General features: G+C 44.3%; 1 protein-coding gene across 5 annotated transcripts in view; it reads left to right on the plus strand.

Moving 5' to 3' along the window:
- TAP1 (transporter 1, ATP binding cassette subfamily B member) overlaps positions 1-17,925 on the plus strand; it is a 109,910-nt gene that overhangs the window by 12,236 nt on the left and 79,749 nt on the right. For 4 of the 5 annotated variants that reach the window (XR_013594636.1, XR_013594637.1, XM_078641562.1 and 1 more), the window contains exons 2-3: positions 12,343-12,850; positions 13,991-14,105. Coding sequence is in view for 2 of the 5 variants with exons in the window: in XM_078641562.1 (XP_078497688.1) it covers positions 12,355-12,850; positions 13,991-14,105 (611 nt within the window). In the remaining 3 variants the exon portion in view is untranslated. Of the gene's footprint in view, positions 1-12,294; positions 12,851-13,990; positions 14,106-17,925 lie in introns of all 5 variants that reach the window. The other variant, XR_013594638.1, reaches the window with a different exon arrangement.

Below are 17,925 nucleotides of genomic sequence, written 5' to 3' on the forward strand. Positions count from 1 at the left end.
GACGTGCCGCAAGAGACTTTGCAAAAATTTTATAGTCAATATTGACCAAAGAGATCGGCCTATAGTTTTTGCAATGTTGAGGATCCTTCCCCTCCTTGGGTATGAGACAAATGTGGGCGTCCGAAAAAGAGCCTGAGGAGGAACCCAAGGAAAGGAAGGTGTCGATAAGGGAATGGAGTCGGGGAATGAGGAGCTGTGAGAAGTGGAGAAAAAATTCGACTGTGAAGCCGTCTGGCCCAGGGGCCTTGTCTTTTTGGAGGGTTTGAAGCGCTTTGAGTAGTTCTTGTTGGGATATATCAAGTTCTAATTGAGAAAGGTCAAGTGGAAAGTGAGATGGTTTTTGAATGGAGGAGAAAAAAGTATCTAGAGAGTGGGAAGAGGGCTGTGTTTCAGAAGAGTATAAAGTCTTATAGAAGGTAGAGAATTCAGTGAGAATGTCTGCGTCCGTATGTTTGAGATTTGAGTCGGCGTCATAGATTGATTCAATGTTTAATTTGTTGTGTTTCACTTTGAGATAATTTGCCAATATCTTGCCAGCCTTATTTTTGCCTCCATAGAACTTGGCACTAGATTTTAATAAGTACAGGGATGCATCGTCCGTGGATTTTTTATTAAATTCCATCTTAGCGTTAACCAGGGCAGTTAGAGTTTGCTGTGAGCGGGAAGTGAAATAAGAATGCTCCAATTTCTTGATATCCAGAAGGATGGCCTTGGTAAATTCGCGAGCAGCTCTACGTTTTTTAGCAACAAAGCCAATGATAAAATCTCTCGCTGCCGCTTTAAAGGCGTCCCAAATGGTGTGTTTAGGGACAGGGGAGTTATCATTTAGGGAGAAAAATTCGTGGGAGAAGGAAGTGAAGGAAGCAGTAAATTTAGGATCTAGAAGGAGAGAATTGTTAAAACGCCAGCGTTTAGGGCCTATTGATTTGGGTAAGATATCCAATTGAACTAATGTGGGGGCATGGTCAGAGAGTAAAATTGGACCAATTTCTGCATGAGTAAGAGTTTGGGCAATATTATGGGTGACAAAGATGTAATCGATCCGAGATTGGGAATGGTGACATGGAGAGTAAAAGGTAAATTCTTGTAGTTCCGGATTGCATAAACGCCAAGCATCAGTGAGTTTGTGTTGGGAGATAGCTTGAGAGAAGGATTTATGAGGATTGTTGGGGATGAAGTGTGCTTTGGAGTTCCTATCGAGAAAGGGATCCAGGGGCTGATTACAGTCTCCTGCAAGTATAAAATTATCATCAATAAATCTAGTGATGTGCTGGGAGAATGAGTGCCAGAAGGTGGGATCTCCAGTGGTAGGGGCGTAAACATTTAGGAGAGAAATTGGAACATTCTTGATAGCAAGTTTGGTATATATCCATCGGCCTTCAGCATCGGATTCCTGGGCAAGCAAGGAATGAGCAAGAGCTTTGTGACATAAAATTGCAACGCCATTACGTTTACCATCCCCAGGAGAGTAATAAACATCACCCACCCAACTTCTCTTCAATTTGACAGATTCTTCAGCAGATAAATGGGTTTCTTGTAAAAAAGCAATGTCCACATTTAAACGTGAAAGATGAGATAAAATTCTTTGTCGTTTGATAGGGGAGTTGACGCCCTTAACATTCCATGTGATTACTTTTAAAGACATATCATATCAAAGAAAAAGAAGAAAGCAAAAGAAAAGAAAGGAGGTGAAAATGAGACCCAGAGATTGAAAGAGCCAAGGAGAATAAGAGAGTCGATGAAAATCAGTGTGATATAGGAGAGAGTAAAAGGCTGAGGAAAGAAGAGATAGGGTGAGGACAAGAAAGGCAGAAGCGAGTGATGTGGAGAAGATGATAAGGTATTCCAAGAAGTGGTTAGAGTGATAGGTAGAAGACAGTAATAGAAGAGTAGTAGAAAACCAAGAGAGAGAGACACCTGTGAAACAGAGGAAATTGGGGAGCTTAAAAGCGAAAAGGATGCAAGGAGGAAAGTGAACAACCGGGAAGAGAGGGAAAACATACTTACGAAGGGTAGAGATGGGGGGGGTTGATCACCAGGGGGAGGATACGCGAGGAAATGGATGAGGGGGGAGCGCCAGGCAAAGGAAGCAAGCGTCCAATGCAAACGAACCAACAGGTCGGGGGGAAGACGCCATATATATTGTAAAACCTGCAAGGAAAAAGGAGGAACAACAATAATGAATGAGACGAATGAGAGAAGATGAGGAGAAAAACCTTAATAAATGACAAAAAGATATGTAAAGCAACGGTAGTGAACAGTACTAACTAACAAACAGGGATACAAGAAAAACAACGGAGAGTGAGGGGACGAACAGGAGAACAGGAAAATAAGAGTCGCCAGAAAACGTGGCAAAAACAAACAATAATACATTCAACAGTGCACAACAAGCATGCAGATTAATTGAAATTTCAATGTTGCATCATAAAGAAATCATGGCGGGAAAGCTGACGAGGAGCTGGAAAAGTCCATATCAGAGGCCTGAGTTGCATTCAGAAAGCTTCGAAGACGAACAGGATCTTCATAAGTCGTAGTTTTGTTGTTGTAGGTCACTCTGAATAGGCAAGGGTGGAAAAGACCATATCTAGCTCCAATGGCACGAAGTTCTGGTCGCATATCCAAGAAGGCCTTGCGGCGAGTAGCTGTGGCTCTTGCGTAATCCTGCGCAAAGAAAAGATTGGAGCCCGACCATTGCAGTCGGGGTGAGGCACGAGCCGCTGAGATAACTTTGAGGAGGTCAGTATATTCTAAGAAGTACATGATGATACCTCTTGGTCGTGAAGAAGGAGATGAAGTAGAAGGAAGACGACCCAACCGATGTGCACGCTGGATGTTAAGCGCAGTATCCTCAGGTAGATGAAGAAGCTTGGGCAAAAATGATTTGAAGAAGGCAATGGGGTCAGACCCCTCACAATTCTCCGCCAGGCCGTAGAGACGAAGATTATTGCGCCTGTTACGATTCTCCAATTCCTCAACCTGTTTTTGAAGAGAGGAAATTTGAGATTGCATGTGTGTTACTTTGGAGGATGACTCTTGTAGAGTAGTTAGAGAATGTTCCACTGTAGTCACTCTGGCATCCATCTGAGACCAATTGTCAGTAAGAACCTGCAACTTATTATTGGTTTCTTCCATGAAGGGTCTGAGGGCACGGATCTCTTCCAATAACATCTCCATGGAAACAGCCGATGTGGACCCCGTCGGCGATGGAGGATCTTTTTTAAGGCGTTTCGTCGTGACCTTCCCTGGAGGTTGGATGGGTCGCTCCGTATTAGACTGCGACATTTGAGTAACGAGTCCTTGAGAGGCCTCGAGGTGCGCCAGTGCAGAGAAGACCTTGGAGTTTTTGATGAAGACACGACGTGGATTTTTGGAAGTGCGAGGGAATGGCTTCTTTTCCATGAAAATGAAGTTTAATAATATCCACTGCTAATCCAGAGGCAATGAAGAGTGTGCGTTGGAGCTTCTGACTGGAAAACTGCGCAGGAAGCAATTATGCCAGGGAGTGAGGAAAATGAGTGGAGCAGCGACCAATTCGCTAATGGAAGTAGTTAACACACTGATGATGGAAGCAGAGAACCACCATGGTGATGAAGTGTAGACAAATGGCACACTGTGGAGCAAAGGAGATCCATCAAGGAGAGGACGTCACGAGTGCAATGTAGCAAGTAAAGGAGAGCGTGCAGAAACCGTACTCAACACTGCCCCAAGTGGTAGATAGTGCCAAATATGTGAGCCTAAGAGAGAGCAGCTCTTTTAGCGTGGTATTAACAGAGTCTGAATGTACCTGCAGGGTGCCTGAAGAGATATAAGTCTGTTTGCTGAAAATGGCCGCCAAGGAGATGAAAATGTAAATTAAACTTCCTAATATCCGTTGAAAGGTACCTTATGGCATTTACATGCAGGGATGAAGCATAGATACAGAAAGTATCTCACCAGTAAGAATTGGCGGTGCGTAGGGCTTTGTGGCAGACTCGCATTGATGTAGAGCGGGAGCGCCACAGTCCGCGCTGACAGAAAACAAAATGGCGGGCGCGACTTTCACACAGCCGCGCCCGCCGCAAAATCACCGAAAACGGCCATTCCGGCGCTCAGAAGGGACTGCAAATGGAAGCCCTGTGCTCGCTGTCGTCTCCGGTCGTGGAGAAACTGCCTTGCAGGAGCAGGTAAGATGACAAAAGCGGCGAAAACCCCCCGGCGACCGGGAGCGCTCACATCTGCGCTGCCGTCCTCGCCGGGCGCCAAGCCACGCCCCCCCGACTGCTAATTAAATAAACAAAAACAGAAAGGCCATGACAGGGCCGGCTTCAGCGCTGATGCAAAAGTCTTTTTTGGCGCTGCACCAAAAACCTCTTTCTCCATAAATACCTTTACTACCACCTTCCAACAGTGTACCTCATCCATCCATGCCCCCCTATTCACCTCTTCCTCGGATTCCCTCACTGCCAAACTCCACAAGTGCCCCTCATCTCCCCATAGCCCCTCCCCTTTATGACCTCCTCCTCGGATTCCCTCACTGCCACCCTCCCCCAGTGCCACTCGTCTCTCTGTAGCCCCACCCCCTCATGACCTCCTCATCAGACTCCCTCACTACCACCATCCACCGGTGCCCCTCATCTCTCCCTAGTTTCCTCCACCCCATGACCTCCTCTTCGGATTCCCTCACTGCCACCCTCCACCAGCGCCCCTCATCTCTCTGTAGCCCATCCCCCTCATGACCTCCTCCTTAGACTCCCTCACTACCACCATCTACCAGTGCCCCTCATCTCTCCCTAGCTTCCCCCTCCACCCCATGACCTCTTCCTCTGATTCCCTCACTGTCATCCTCCAACAGTGCCCCTCATCGCTCCATAGCCCCTCCCACTACCTCCTCCTCGGATTCCCTCACTGGCACCCTCCACCAGCGCCCCTCATGTTTACGTATCCTCTCTCTCATATGCATTTAATTTGTTGTATAACGCTGCTCATATCAATGTAGTGTGTGTCAGTACTTTACACCACGCACACACTTACAGAGACAATGAATCATGCAAGTATGTAAATCAGTCTACAGGGAATGTCACATAAGCCAATGAGGATTACAAGGTGTAGGAATCACATGTCATCCATTCTGGTGGGTAGTATATTTTAAGAGGGTTTGGTCTGGAGAAACACAACCTTGGGATTTAAAGAGTATTCCATGGGGGTCAGCTTTACTGATAAAAATGTTTATCTGCCCAAACATACTCATTTTAGCAACATTAGAATAATGAAAAGACTAGGGAAGTTCTAACTATATCACAAAACAAAAAAGCGAAGTTCTAATTATACCATTCATGTTTGTAGGCAGCTCTTTGGTGGCCGTTCGTTGTTCACTGCCTTTTGTTAGGATTGTAACTTCTGAAGTAACACAAGGATCTCTGTGACAAAGGCAGTAACCCACTGAGCTATCCACGTAAAATACAGTGCGTCTGCATCTAAAAAATACTAACAGACAAACGATTGCTCTAAAGCAGGATCATTAATCACCAACTTTATCTGGATATTGCCATTTTGTATTGTTTTATTGTTGACCAGCATCGGCTATGATGAAATGATAAAAACTGTTTAAATGAAGCACATACGAAGTATGTGTCCTGCTGGGCCTGTGCAGATTTTAAAAAGAATTTTTTTTTGTAACACATTCTCTTACCTACTCCATTAGTCCTATTTTGTGTCACAGCCTTATGTGATAAGCAGCTGCAGGGGTCAGGGGGTGACTAGGAATAAACAGACCACTTTTCCCCTGCACTGCATAGAAAAAGAAATATCAACGCAGCAGGACAGTAGGCAAAGGTTACCAAAGGTTACCGTTGTCAAAGAAAGGATTTGTCCCCTTTCACCATGCAGAGGTGAAGGGGTGACAAAAGTAAACAAAGCCTCCTTAAAATGTAAATGGTCTTTTAAAGACCTGTTAAGTACTTTGGTGCGGCTGCGATAATCTTCAACTGTCTGTGTGTGTGTGTGCGCCCGGGAAGCTGTCTCCCCGGGCTGACACACACGACCTGTGCGTTGCACGCCTGCCTTCAAGCCCTCACTGCGAGGGCCAGGGCTCCTGTTTGGGTGGGCCAGGCTCATCTTTGGGTGGGCCGGGCCCACCCGGCCCACCCAGTATTCTGTCACTTTTCACAACTCTCAACTCCACGCACTAGCGGTAGCATTCAGTGAAACCGGCACGCTAGACCGCTCTCCTATAAGTGCGTCTCACAATGCGTTACATTTACTTGACACTTAAGCGCTCCTCTGCATTTTTTTTAACTCAAAAGGGCTCAAGTGCTTTGATTCTTTCTGAGCTTTTCACTTGGTTAATCCCAGCGTTTCCGATTTCTGGCCCACAGAAAGGTTATTCATGGACACCTTTTGAGAGCACTCATTCGCTGTCTTTGAGGCATTTTGTAAAAGGTCATTTCAGTCGAACTTCTGAGAGATCATATACTTTGATTTGGGGCCTATTTTAAAGGTCAGTTAGAGTTTAAGACTTTATTTATCTTTGTGAGCATTTAAGATTTATAAGCAGTGAATTACATTATGATATTAATAATGAGTATTTAAACACATGCCCTGAACCAAACTGTTATGGCTATTATATGCGTGATTTTAAACAACTGTATAATCAATGACCATGTGAACTTTTATTTGTGAATAGTACCAACTTGCGCGTGTGAACTTTTATTTGTGAATAGTACCAACTTGTGCATGTGAACTTTTATTTGTGAATAGTACCAACTTGCGCATGTGAACTTTTATTTGTGAATAGTACCAACTTGCGCATGTGAACTTTTATTTGTGAATAGTACCAACTTGCGCATGTGAACTTTTATTTGTGAATAGTACCAACTTGCGCATGTGAACTTTTATTTGTGAATAGTACCAACTTGTGCATGTGAACTTTTATTTGTGAATAGTACCAACTTGCGCATGTGAACTTTTATTTGTGAATAGTACCAACTTGCGCATGTGAACTTTTATTTGTGAATAGTACCAACTTGCGCATGTGAACTTTTATTTGTGAATAGTACCAACTTGCGCATGTGAACTTTTATTTGTGAATAGTACCAACTTGCGCATGTGAACTTTTATCTGTGAATAGTACCAACTTGCGCATGTGAACTTTTATTTGTGAATAGTACCAACTTGCGCATGTGAACTTTTATTTGTGAATAGTACCAACTTGCGCATGTGAACTTTTATCTGTGAATAGTACCAACTTGCGCATGTGAACTTTTATTTGTGAATAGTACCAACTTGCGCATGTGAAATTTTATTTGTGAATAGTACCAACTTGCGCATGTGAAATGTTATATGTGGTTATTGCAAAGTTGCGCACATATATTCTCATGAGTGAACTTTAATGGTGTTATATAAATAGGGAACTATAATTAATCCTCATCAGCAGCACTTCCGGATACTCATTCACAGGCAGTAGCGACCATTCTCAGTACAACTCTGGAAGTCTTCAAGAGACAGGGAAGATATTTGAGACTTTGCCAATCCCTTTGAGACCTTTGTCTCTACTACAGAACATTTGGTATTTTCCTTTACAGGTAATATGAGTCATAGTTTATGGAATATTTTATATGTGCTGCATGTACTCTTAAGATTAATAGAAGAGCACCAACTCAACGGTCTGCCATATCTGTTCCAGATCTCCCTCCCCGCAGTACCCTCCCTAATTCCCTTCCCCCCCATCTGGTCATCTTGATACTCTGGTGTTAAGCGCAGAGTCAAGGTTGCCTGAAGGTGGGCTTCTTGAGGGTACTGCTCCTGAGGAACTGGACCTGACAACTTGTCAGATTGGTTTAAATATTATTACCTTTGAACCTAAAACTCCTACATCATTTTTACCTGTATAGTTAGACAAATACTCTCTTCGGTCAGCACTCGCAGTGCTGAGGCAGCGTTTACTCACCTCTTTGAATTCAAAAATCTTTTGCACTTCATGTCCCTTGTGATTTTTAAATATCTGTTCTAAAACAATATCACGTTCAAAGGTGTACAGGCAGTTAGTAGGGATATTACCCATCTATATTTTATTGAATTGCTGATTTAATAAATATATATTATATTAACTTTATATGAGATCTATGTTTTTATGAAATACTCTCTTAAATCCATGGTGTTTTTATAATTCCCTACCAATCTCTGTTGTTACAGTAGAAATATATGATTAATTCAACAAATCTAACTTTTTTGCTTGGGTTCCTCAATTTTTAAATCAGAATATATGTATTTAATATTTTATAAAACCGAAAAAAACTGAACCTTGACACTGTGACTGGGCCAAAAAGTCAACTGGGCCTATAAAGTAAAACTATATCTGTAAGTTAAAGGCCAGCATGATGATTAAATGGTATTGTGGTACTTTTTGGTCACATCTCTACCCACGTCTGTGTGGTCAGGACCACAGCTCCCATGCTTTTTATGCACTGGAGTGAAGTTTAAACCGGACTGCATCCCTCTTTCTGTTAAACCTCACATTGTGATCGCTGTGAGTGAAGGGTGGTCGTCTCTGAAAGAGGGGCGTGGCCGGTTTAATTAAGGGCATGGCTTAAAACATTTATGCAAAACTCTGTGCTTAGCGTACGTAATGTGCCGCCTGACTGGTATTTCGCTGCTTCTGTGTTTCCCTCCACATAAGTAACATTACACCTACAACATGCCAGGACTATTGGCTTTGTCAAAGGCTGTTAGTTGCATATGATAAATATACTACATGCATACAGACAACTATGGCTTTGTTGTATATAATAATGAAAATGCTTTAGTTCTTGTGCAAGAGGTTGTGGCGTAATGGCTAGAGCTGCCAACTTTGCAGCTGAGGAACCAGGTTGGAGTCTCAGCGTCGGCTCAGCATCATCTGTTTCTGGGCAAATCACTTATACATCCGTGCCTAGCAAAAAATACATCAAAATGTCCTTGGTGCTCGTGTAAAGCACTTCAAGTTCAGCAATACAGAACTGCAGAAAAATGTACGATTCATCAAACAGTGAACTGCTGCAGAGTTAAGATTTTTTTTCCATTCTGAGTGTGAGGGTGAAAATGGAGAACCCGATAAGGACTCGTCTCTGTGCCTGTTTTTAAGAACTGCTGGTGCTGAGCATCGGCAGGACCCGGCCCTCTTAAAGCCCTGCTATTATGGCATTAATCCGGGATCGAGGGGGAGGGAATAAATAATGAGCTCATTCTGCAACACACTTCCAGTCCTATGATTAGGATTGCCAGTTCATTATTTTGATGTCCCAGACGGTACAAAAATAAACAGTCACCTAAAGCCGTATTTTTATCACTTATCTGTGCATAATTCGAACAGCAAATATAAATAGAAATCCCTTTTTATTGTGAATGATCCATGACTGATAATTATAGGGAACAAAGACAGAAAAATACATACTTTTTAATTTAAAACCCTATTTAGTGTCAAGACGAGGTCTTTGCAGATTCTATAAACAACACACGGCTGGCATTTTTCTTTTGACAACCCTACTTTATATTCCTTTTCATTAAATGCATTCTCACACTATGGCAGTAAATGTAAAATACAAATGTAAGGAAACGGCAGAGTGGGGTCCAGCGGGTATTGGAACCAGAAAAAAATAGGCCTCTGTAACCAGTTTACAAAGGTATGTAAATATGCAAATGGTCTTTAAAGACCTGTGAAAAACTTGGGCGTGCCGGAGATAAGACTCCAGACACTGCCCAGCCGAGCCCACAGCAGCTCGAGCTGCAGCAGCCCGGGCTGACATACGTTGTGTGGAGGGGGCTGAAGCCTTTTCAGCCCTATCGGCGTTGCGCGCTGGCCTGCAGATGGGGTGATCAGAATTTTAAAGCCAAAAACCGGGACATTTCACAAAAATAGGTTTACAATTTTACTGCAACCCAGCGCAGAAAATGACAGCGCTCCTCAGCAGAGAATTACAGAAGAGGCAGTAAGAACATGAAATGCATTTTTGAAAGCGAGTAGCATGCCTGTTAAAATGCTTTCTTATAAACAGCTTTTAACTATCCCTGGTTTGGAAAACATAAAAAGGCACCTCCCACCGTTTTCAGTCGACGCTCTCTAAAAACCGAGACATGATACGCTAAATTGTCTGAAATCTGCTGGGACAGGTGTTGGAACCCGGGACTGGCCCAGCTCCTTGACTTATTACTCACTCTAGCATGCAAAGTTGTGTTATGTAAGTGAAAGAACGCCTCTGAAGTGTCGTTCAAAATGTGGCAAGAATGGTGGTTCTTTTTAAGAGGAGCGGATAACCCTGCCCTACATTCCTCCCCATGGCGCTCTTCTCACAAAAAACTATGGAAATCGCTTGATGCTTCCTCCTTTTCATTTGACCCGCCGTAGGCCCTGTAGGTAAATCTATACGCTTCCCTGTGAAGTCTACTCGTTGCAGAGTTCATGTTACACACCATGGCTTCCGTAGACAACCCATCAATCCCATGATATTATTCCCAAAGATCACCCGAATTGTGGGACATATATAGAAACTATTGATACGAGACCCTGGACAGGTACATTGTATATGCAACTGTATATGTATATGCTGTGTAGTGTTTATTGATTTGTATTACGTATGACTTCGTTGAAATAAGTATGTATGTAATTTCGTTAAAATATGTATGTAATTCACTGTAATTTTATTATATGATTCAATGTATTTATATGCTTTATTTTTCTTTTCGCTTTCTTGTCTTGTCTTCCTTTTATTTATTTTCCAAATAAAAAACGATTTGAATATAAAAAAATAAAAAAATAAAGGCACCTGCCACTGTTTTCAGTTGACCCTCTCTAAAAACCGAGACATGATACGCTAAATTGTCTGAAATCTGCTGGGACAGGTGTTGGAAACCGGGACTGGCCCGGCACATCCGGCAAATCCAGGACACCTGGTCACACAACCTGTAGACAAAGAGCATCACCGCTTCAGCAGAGGCTGCAGTCTCTTGTGCTGCACACTTTGTTAACCTTTGTGTAGACAATAGTTTGTCTCATCAGACAGCTCAAAAATATATTTCTCATTAAAATCTCCCTTCAGCTCCTAAATTAAAGCAGAGAGGACTGGAGCGAGAGGGGCAGCCTCTGATCTTTCAACCCCAAAAATCTACAGCAGCCAAATAAAAGGCTTTGGGGCTCATGTATCAATGTAGGCAATTGCAATTCCATAATTTGCGATTATTAAGGAATTGCAATTATGGAATTGCAATTGCCTAGGCACGTAGGTTTCGCTAAATTATTACCGATTCCTACATATTTCTTAATTGAGAATAGCAAATTGTGATTCGTAATTAAGGAATGGCTTCCCATTCATTCCTATGGGCCTTTAGGCACTCACAAATTGTGCATGCAAGTTCAAGGGGGCCAAAAGGCCACCCCGATGCACCACCGAAATTGGCTTGTGTCCACACGTGGCTTACACACATGCCCTAGGGGCACGTGTATGCGCCACATGGCACTTTGAAAAATGCACTTTTGTGCATTTGTCAAAGTTTTGGCAAATTACCATCAACTTGCAGTTGATGATAATTAGCGTTTTCTAAATGCAAAGTCGCATTTAGGAAAGGCTTGTTGCATTCCAAATAGGGAATCGCAAATTGCGATTCCCTAAATGCATTTTCAATTTAGGTAATCACAAATTTAGCGATTACCTACTTTGCAAATTTGCATTTGGGTTGATGCATCTGAAATTCCAAAATACTGGTGGCAAAGGGACCAATTCTGCGAATCAGCCCATTTACGACCGGTATTTTGGTTGATGCTTGTGCACCTGAGAGTGTTATCTACAAGTCATCAGATGAGTGATCAGAGAGGCTTCAGCTGTCTGTCCTGTGTTCAGTCCCAGAAACCTTAGGTTAGGGGATAAATCAAACGTGCCCTTGTGCAGTTGGCTCTTCTCCCCATTAAAGCCCCCCCGTGAGCCCTCTGATTACTGAAGCCACACTGACCCTTCCCAGGCCTGTTGTGTCCATGCCTTAAATAACAAGAGGTGCCCGTCTATGCCCCTGCTTCCCCCTGAGGCTACGTTACTGCACATATGAGGGAAGCTCTGCCCACAACTTGCATCTGTAACGGCTCTTCGGGCAGTGCCCTTGTGCCTGTAATATCGATCCAACCATGCTTTTTTTATTATACACTTGTGCATGTCTGGTGGCCCTGGTCATGGGGAAGCAGCAGGACTTCCTTGGGATGGGTTTGGTAACCAGCTGGCTGCCTGTGGTGCTGTATTATACACTTGTGTGTCTCTGGGTATGAGGTTCTCAGCGCTAACGCTTGTGTGTCTCTAGGTGTCAGGGTCTCAGCACTAACCCTCCTTTTTTGCCTTTTCTGCACAGCTCACGTAGACGATGGACTTCCTGTCCTTGGTGTGGTTCCTTCCAGCCTTGGATATCCTGGTGTTGCACCTACTTCAGAAGCTCTGCCCTCTCATTGGCCTTCAGGAGCCCCTCCTTACTGTCTGGGTTGCCTCCCTGGTCCGCTGTGGGCTCCTGATGTACGTGGTCCACGTGCTGAGTGGGCACCTACCCTCATGGGTGGGGCGGGAGCTCCTCGTGTCCGCAGCCACCCTCAGCCTCCTCGTGCCGTGCTATGTGACTGCAGCTGTGATGGCTGGGTCCCCCATCGGCCCAGAGTGTCTCCACGGCTGGGGGCGGTGGGATGTCATTGTCTTATCCTACATCATCGCTGGGCTGGTGGCCCTCCTGTGGCATCACTTCTCCCCCTTCGGACTGAAGGAAGAGGAGGAGAACTCTTCGGCCTCATTGAGCAGGCTTTTCTCCTGCATGAAGCCACAGCTTTGCCGGTTCCTCATCGTTGGCGTGTTCGTGGTGGTGTCCTGTTGGAGTAAGTTGAAATCATTGCGGTATCATACCCCAAAGAGTAACAATCAAAGGTGCTATCACATGTGTATGGGGTCTGTTGTATCGGTAGGGTGTGGGGTAATTTCAACCGCTGGTGGTATTGGAAGGGTGTGAGGTATTTTCAACCTTTGGTGGTTTTGAATGGTTTTTGGGGTAAGCTTAACCTCAAGTGATATTGGATGGGTGTGGGGTAGGTTCAACCTCTGGTAGTATTGAATGGGGATGGGGCAAGTTCAACCTCTGGCGGTATTGAATGGGTGTGGGGTAAGTTCAACCTCTGGTGGTATTGGATGGGTGTGGGGTAAGTTCAACCTCTGGTGGTATTGGATGGGTGTGGGGTAAGTTCAACCTCGGGTGGTATTGGATGGGTGTTGGGTTATATTCAACCTCTGGTGGTATTGGATGGGTATGGGGTAAATTCAACCTCTGGTGGTATTGGATGGGTGTGGGGTAAGTTCAACCTCGGGTGGTATTGGATGGGTGTTGGGTTATATTCAACCTCTGGTGGTATTGGATGGGTGTTGGGTTATATTCAACCTCTGGTGGTATTGGGTGGGTGTTGGGTTATATTCAACCTCTGGTGGTATTGGATGGGTGTGGGGTAAGTTCAAACTCTGGTGGTATTGGATGGGTGTGGGTTAAATTCAACCTCTGGTGGTATTGGATGGGTGTGGAGTAAATTCAACCTCTGGTGGTATTGGATGGGTGCGGGGTAAATTCAACCTCTGGTGGTATTGGATGGGTGTTGGGTTGTATTCATCCTCTGGTGGTATTGGATGTGTGTGGAGTAAGTTCAACCTCTGGTGGTATTGGATGGGTGTTGGGTTGTATTCAACCTCTGGTGGTATTAGATGGGTGTGGGGTAAGTTCAACCTCTGGTGGTATTAGCTGGGTATGGGGTAAAGTGAACTGGTGGAATCAGATAGTGTGGGGGAAGGGAAAACCCTGGCGGTATCGGACAGATGTTGGGGTAGCTTGACCCCTAGTGCTATGAAATGGGTGTGATGTAATTGAACGCCCTGACCGGTCCAAATGTAGGGTAAGTTCACCCCTGGGGGTATGGATGTGGTACTACCCCCACGAGGTGGGAGGGGCCATCTTGAACTCTGTGCTTTGATTGCAGGTGAGATGGTGATGCCGTACTACACCGGCAGGATGACAGACTGGATTGGGAACAAGGAAGACCCCTCGGCCTTCGTGAATGCCATCAGGGCCATGACCATCATCACCATCGCCAGGTAACAGTTCCTTGCACTGCTATACACTTTATCATTGGGTAAAATGTATGTTCTCTCTTGTATCGTGATAGACTTTACCATCAGGGAAGAGTTTATCATCAGTTCAACAAGTGCGGCAGTGTCTTTTAAGGTGATACACTTTACCATCCAATATTTAGTACTGGCGTCTTCAACCTTTTCTGTAGTGAGAGCTGCTTCTGACCAGTCAAAATCATCGTGAGCTACTAAAGTCCGAGCAACTCGCGGATTGTTACCAGACACCCCCGCTCGCCCAGCTCCCTTGACTTTAAGCCTAATGTCTATAGAGCAAGATGCTATGGTTTGAACAAAATACTTTGAGTTGGGGCACTATGACAGGACTGCCATGCGTTTGCAACACACAAAACCATGGGGTTTGGGGCCAAGCACAATCGCACCTATCCTTAGTGATTCCTGTATCTCAAAATGCGGTGCAGCGGACCAGAGATTCAAAACCCCTGAATCTCCTAAATCTCCTAAGACAGTCGTGTCTTATTTTTAGAAACAATAAACATTGGTTCCAGCACTCTTAAATATAATTGTAACTCATATAACAAAAGTCTTTTCATATATTGACACAACTTGTTCCATAGAGATGATGAATATTCAGTGGAGTTGTTTGTAGTATATTCTTTATTTATTCCACAAATTTTATTCTTCCATTAAAAAAACAGACCGTAGCCAAAAATACTTTGAGTAGGGACACTATGACAGGACTGCCATGCGTGTCAGTGGGAGTGTGGTCTTTGGGATGTATGAACATGTGTGCTTATGAATGGGATAGATGTGTATGGGTAACTAAGAGCCTATGTTGTATGTACTTGTGGCACTGGAACCCCTTTTGTCATATGTGGAACCGTTACATGTATAATACAAACATATAACCATTTTTTTTAAACGGGAAAGATTTAAGGTGCAGAAAACATTCTGCCAAAATGTTCATGCTATAGACCATTTTTCTTCTCTTTAAATTTCTCCCACTTAAAATAATGACTGTATTTTTCAGTTATAAATATGGCACTGTGTCTACCAGCCACTGGAACCAAGAGGCCTGCTGTGTGTAAAGGGGAACTATGCCTATTATAAATAGGCTGGACTACGGGAACTCGTAATACTTACTTGCAATAAATGAGCACCACCTGAAAAGGTTACAGGTCCTGCAGAACACTGCAGCGCGACTTGTTTTAGATTTACCACGAAGGTCGCCATCTGCTCCGTGCCTTAGAAGCCTACACTGGCTTCCTGTAAAAAAGCGAATCATGTTCAAAACATTGTATTTGGCGCACAAACAGATGTATGGGAATGGCCCTAAATATTGGTCCTGTAAACTCACCTGGTATGTGCCGAGTAGGCAACTTAGATCCAGCTCTCAGTCACTGCTCACCTCGCTGAGAATTCAAACTACCAGGAACGGGGGTCGTGGTTTCTCCTTTCTGGCACCTACCCTCTGGAACAAAATGCCCTTGAGCCTGCGTATGACTTCAGAACACATCTGTTTCCGCAAGAAACTCAAGACTTGGCTCTTTTGCTAACTCAGCTGTCCATCCCCCGTCTGAGCTGTCTGCAAGCGCCATGAGACTCTTTGGACGTGATATGTGCGCATTACAAATGTCCTGACTTGACTTGACTTGCAACGGGAGAAACTTAAACTAAAGAGTTACCTTTATGTTCATATGGATTCCATAAAACTCATCCTTCAAATGTATTCCCATTTTCAAGTCTCACGTTTACAACCAGCAGGCATTTTGCTCCCAGTGGGCTATAGACAGGGTGCCATATTCATAACCGAAAGAAAATAGCCATTTGTTTAAATGAAGGAACTCAAAGTGAAGAAACATGCTTCATAAAACAGTAAGACTTAATTGGCTTATTTAAAAGTGGAGAAAAACATTTAGACTTGATGTTTCATAGAAATATTTTTCTTTACTTTAAGTTTCTCCCACGTAAAAAAGAGGACTGTATTTTTCAGTTAATATTATGGCACGGTGTCTACTTTACCAGCAACTGATGTTCAGGTGCCGTTATATTTTAGATCCTCCGGGTGCTTATAGCTCTATCCTCAGTCTGAGCACCGGTCTCGATGCTATGTCTGCTAATCATATAGAACATGCCACAACTCTAAAGACTTAGATAGGAAGCTTGCCTCACTGGATCTGCATTCCAAGACCTCTGCGCCCACAAAGGTGATGTCCTTATGCCCCCTCTCCTTCTTACACTGAGATTTCCTATAGGATTGCTGCTGCATCCTCTCTCCTGCATATAATCCTCTATGAGCCCCGACCCTCACGAGGTCTCTTGTTCAAAATGGAGTCAAGACCCGATCCCAATGGTCTCAACGCCTTCATCATCAACGACCCATTTAATCTCTCCAAGAATGTTGCAAAAAAACATAAACATCAAATCCCCAAAAATAGACCAGAGACTCTAATCTCTGACCCCTATTTCTGCATAAACAAGGGTACTCTGGGTAATGAACTCATCTTCTATACGGGCGTGCTGGCGAACCGTGCTATACGCCACGCAGCGAATAACAGGATCTAAGAAAACACAGCATGGTCTTAAGCTAACAAAGCCCCCCTCGCCATCCCTCAAGGCCACCACCACTATCACTGTCAACAATAATAGGATCATCCTAATGCAAGCATCAAATGACAATCTAGCTAATATGGCCAATATCTACCCCACCCTCAAAAAAGCAGTTGACGGCAATGCCACCGACCCCCACCCAAGCACTACCTCCCTCCTCGATGAGTTTATCTAGTACTCCATCTCTAATAGTGGGGAGTTCTCCACTCTCCTTAAACCCCTCCCCGTCTGGTGACCCCAGTAACGTATCGCCCATTGTAGGACTAGGCCTATCCTACAGTTCTCCCTCTCAGCCTCATGACATTAATCCGGACGCAAACCCCTCACCGACTATCCGTCCGATACAGGATGACTCTCTTGCCCCCCTTTAGGTTAGAATCTGGGCAACGTTCCCCCTTGACCCCTGTTCTACCAGAACCTCAGCTCAATGACCTCCCCCATTTCGAGAAGACTACAAACAAAGCAAAATGTTCCCTCAAAACTGAGCAAAGGGGAGAGCCAAACAGTGTCAAATTATTTCCTGTAGGAGAAAAGCCTGATCCCCCTCCCCTTGGGGTGTTCTTTCGCTCGGTTCCTCCGGGGTCTTCCGGCACACACAGGGGGTAGGACCCTGCTCTTACAAGCACGCTTCCCTTCATTCTCGCTCTCAAGGTACGGGCTGGGCTTTAACGGGCACGAACAGAGTTCATAGGCCATGGTCCTTTTGCGGCAGCATTTCATAACAAGCATTTCCAATGCAGTAGGTCTCGCATTTGGGAGATTTGTAGCCTATTGCCTTTGTAAATGACAATGCCTTTTATTTATGTGTTTAAAAAACGTGCATTATTAAAAGGCATTGTCATTTAAAATACCAATTGTTAAAAGTTTTGAAAATGCGAGCCCTATTGCATTGCAAATGCCTGCTATAAATTGGTGTGGATCTCCTTATCGAGTGTGTGCATCGTTTATTGACTGTGTGTGTGTGTTCTCTGATAAACCTAAGGCTTCTTGACCACACCACCCCCTAGAAGAGCACCATGGGATTGCTATAGCAACCCTCTGTCCACTCATAAGGGATACCTGGATCTTTGCACTATATACCCCTCTTTGGTATACTATATAAAGAGACAGCTTCCTACAGTCAGCAGCTCCTCCCAGCAAGAGGCCTACTTGGATTTCTAATGGAGCCAGGTGTCCTCTCTTCCCAGTTCAGTGTCGAGGTCTCCTCCCTCAAGCC

Source organism: Lissotriton helveticus, chromosome 5_1 (genome assembly GCF_964261635.1).
Source record: "Lissotriton helveticus chromosome 5_1, aLisHel1.1, whole genome shotgun sequence".
NCBI classification, from domain to species: Eukaryota; Metazoa; Chordata; class Amphibia; order Caudata; family Salamandridae; genus Lissotriton; species Lissotriton helveticus.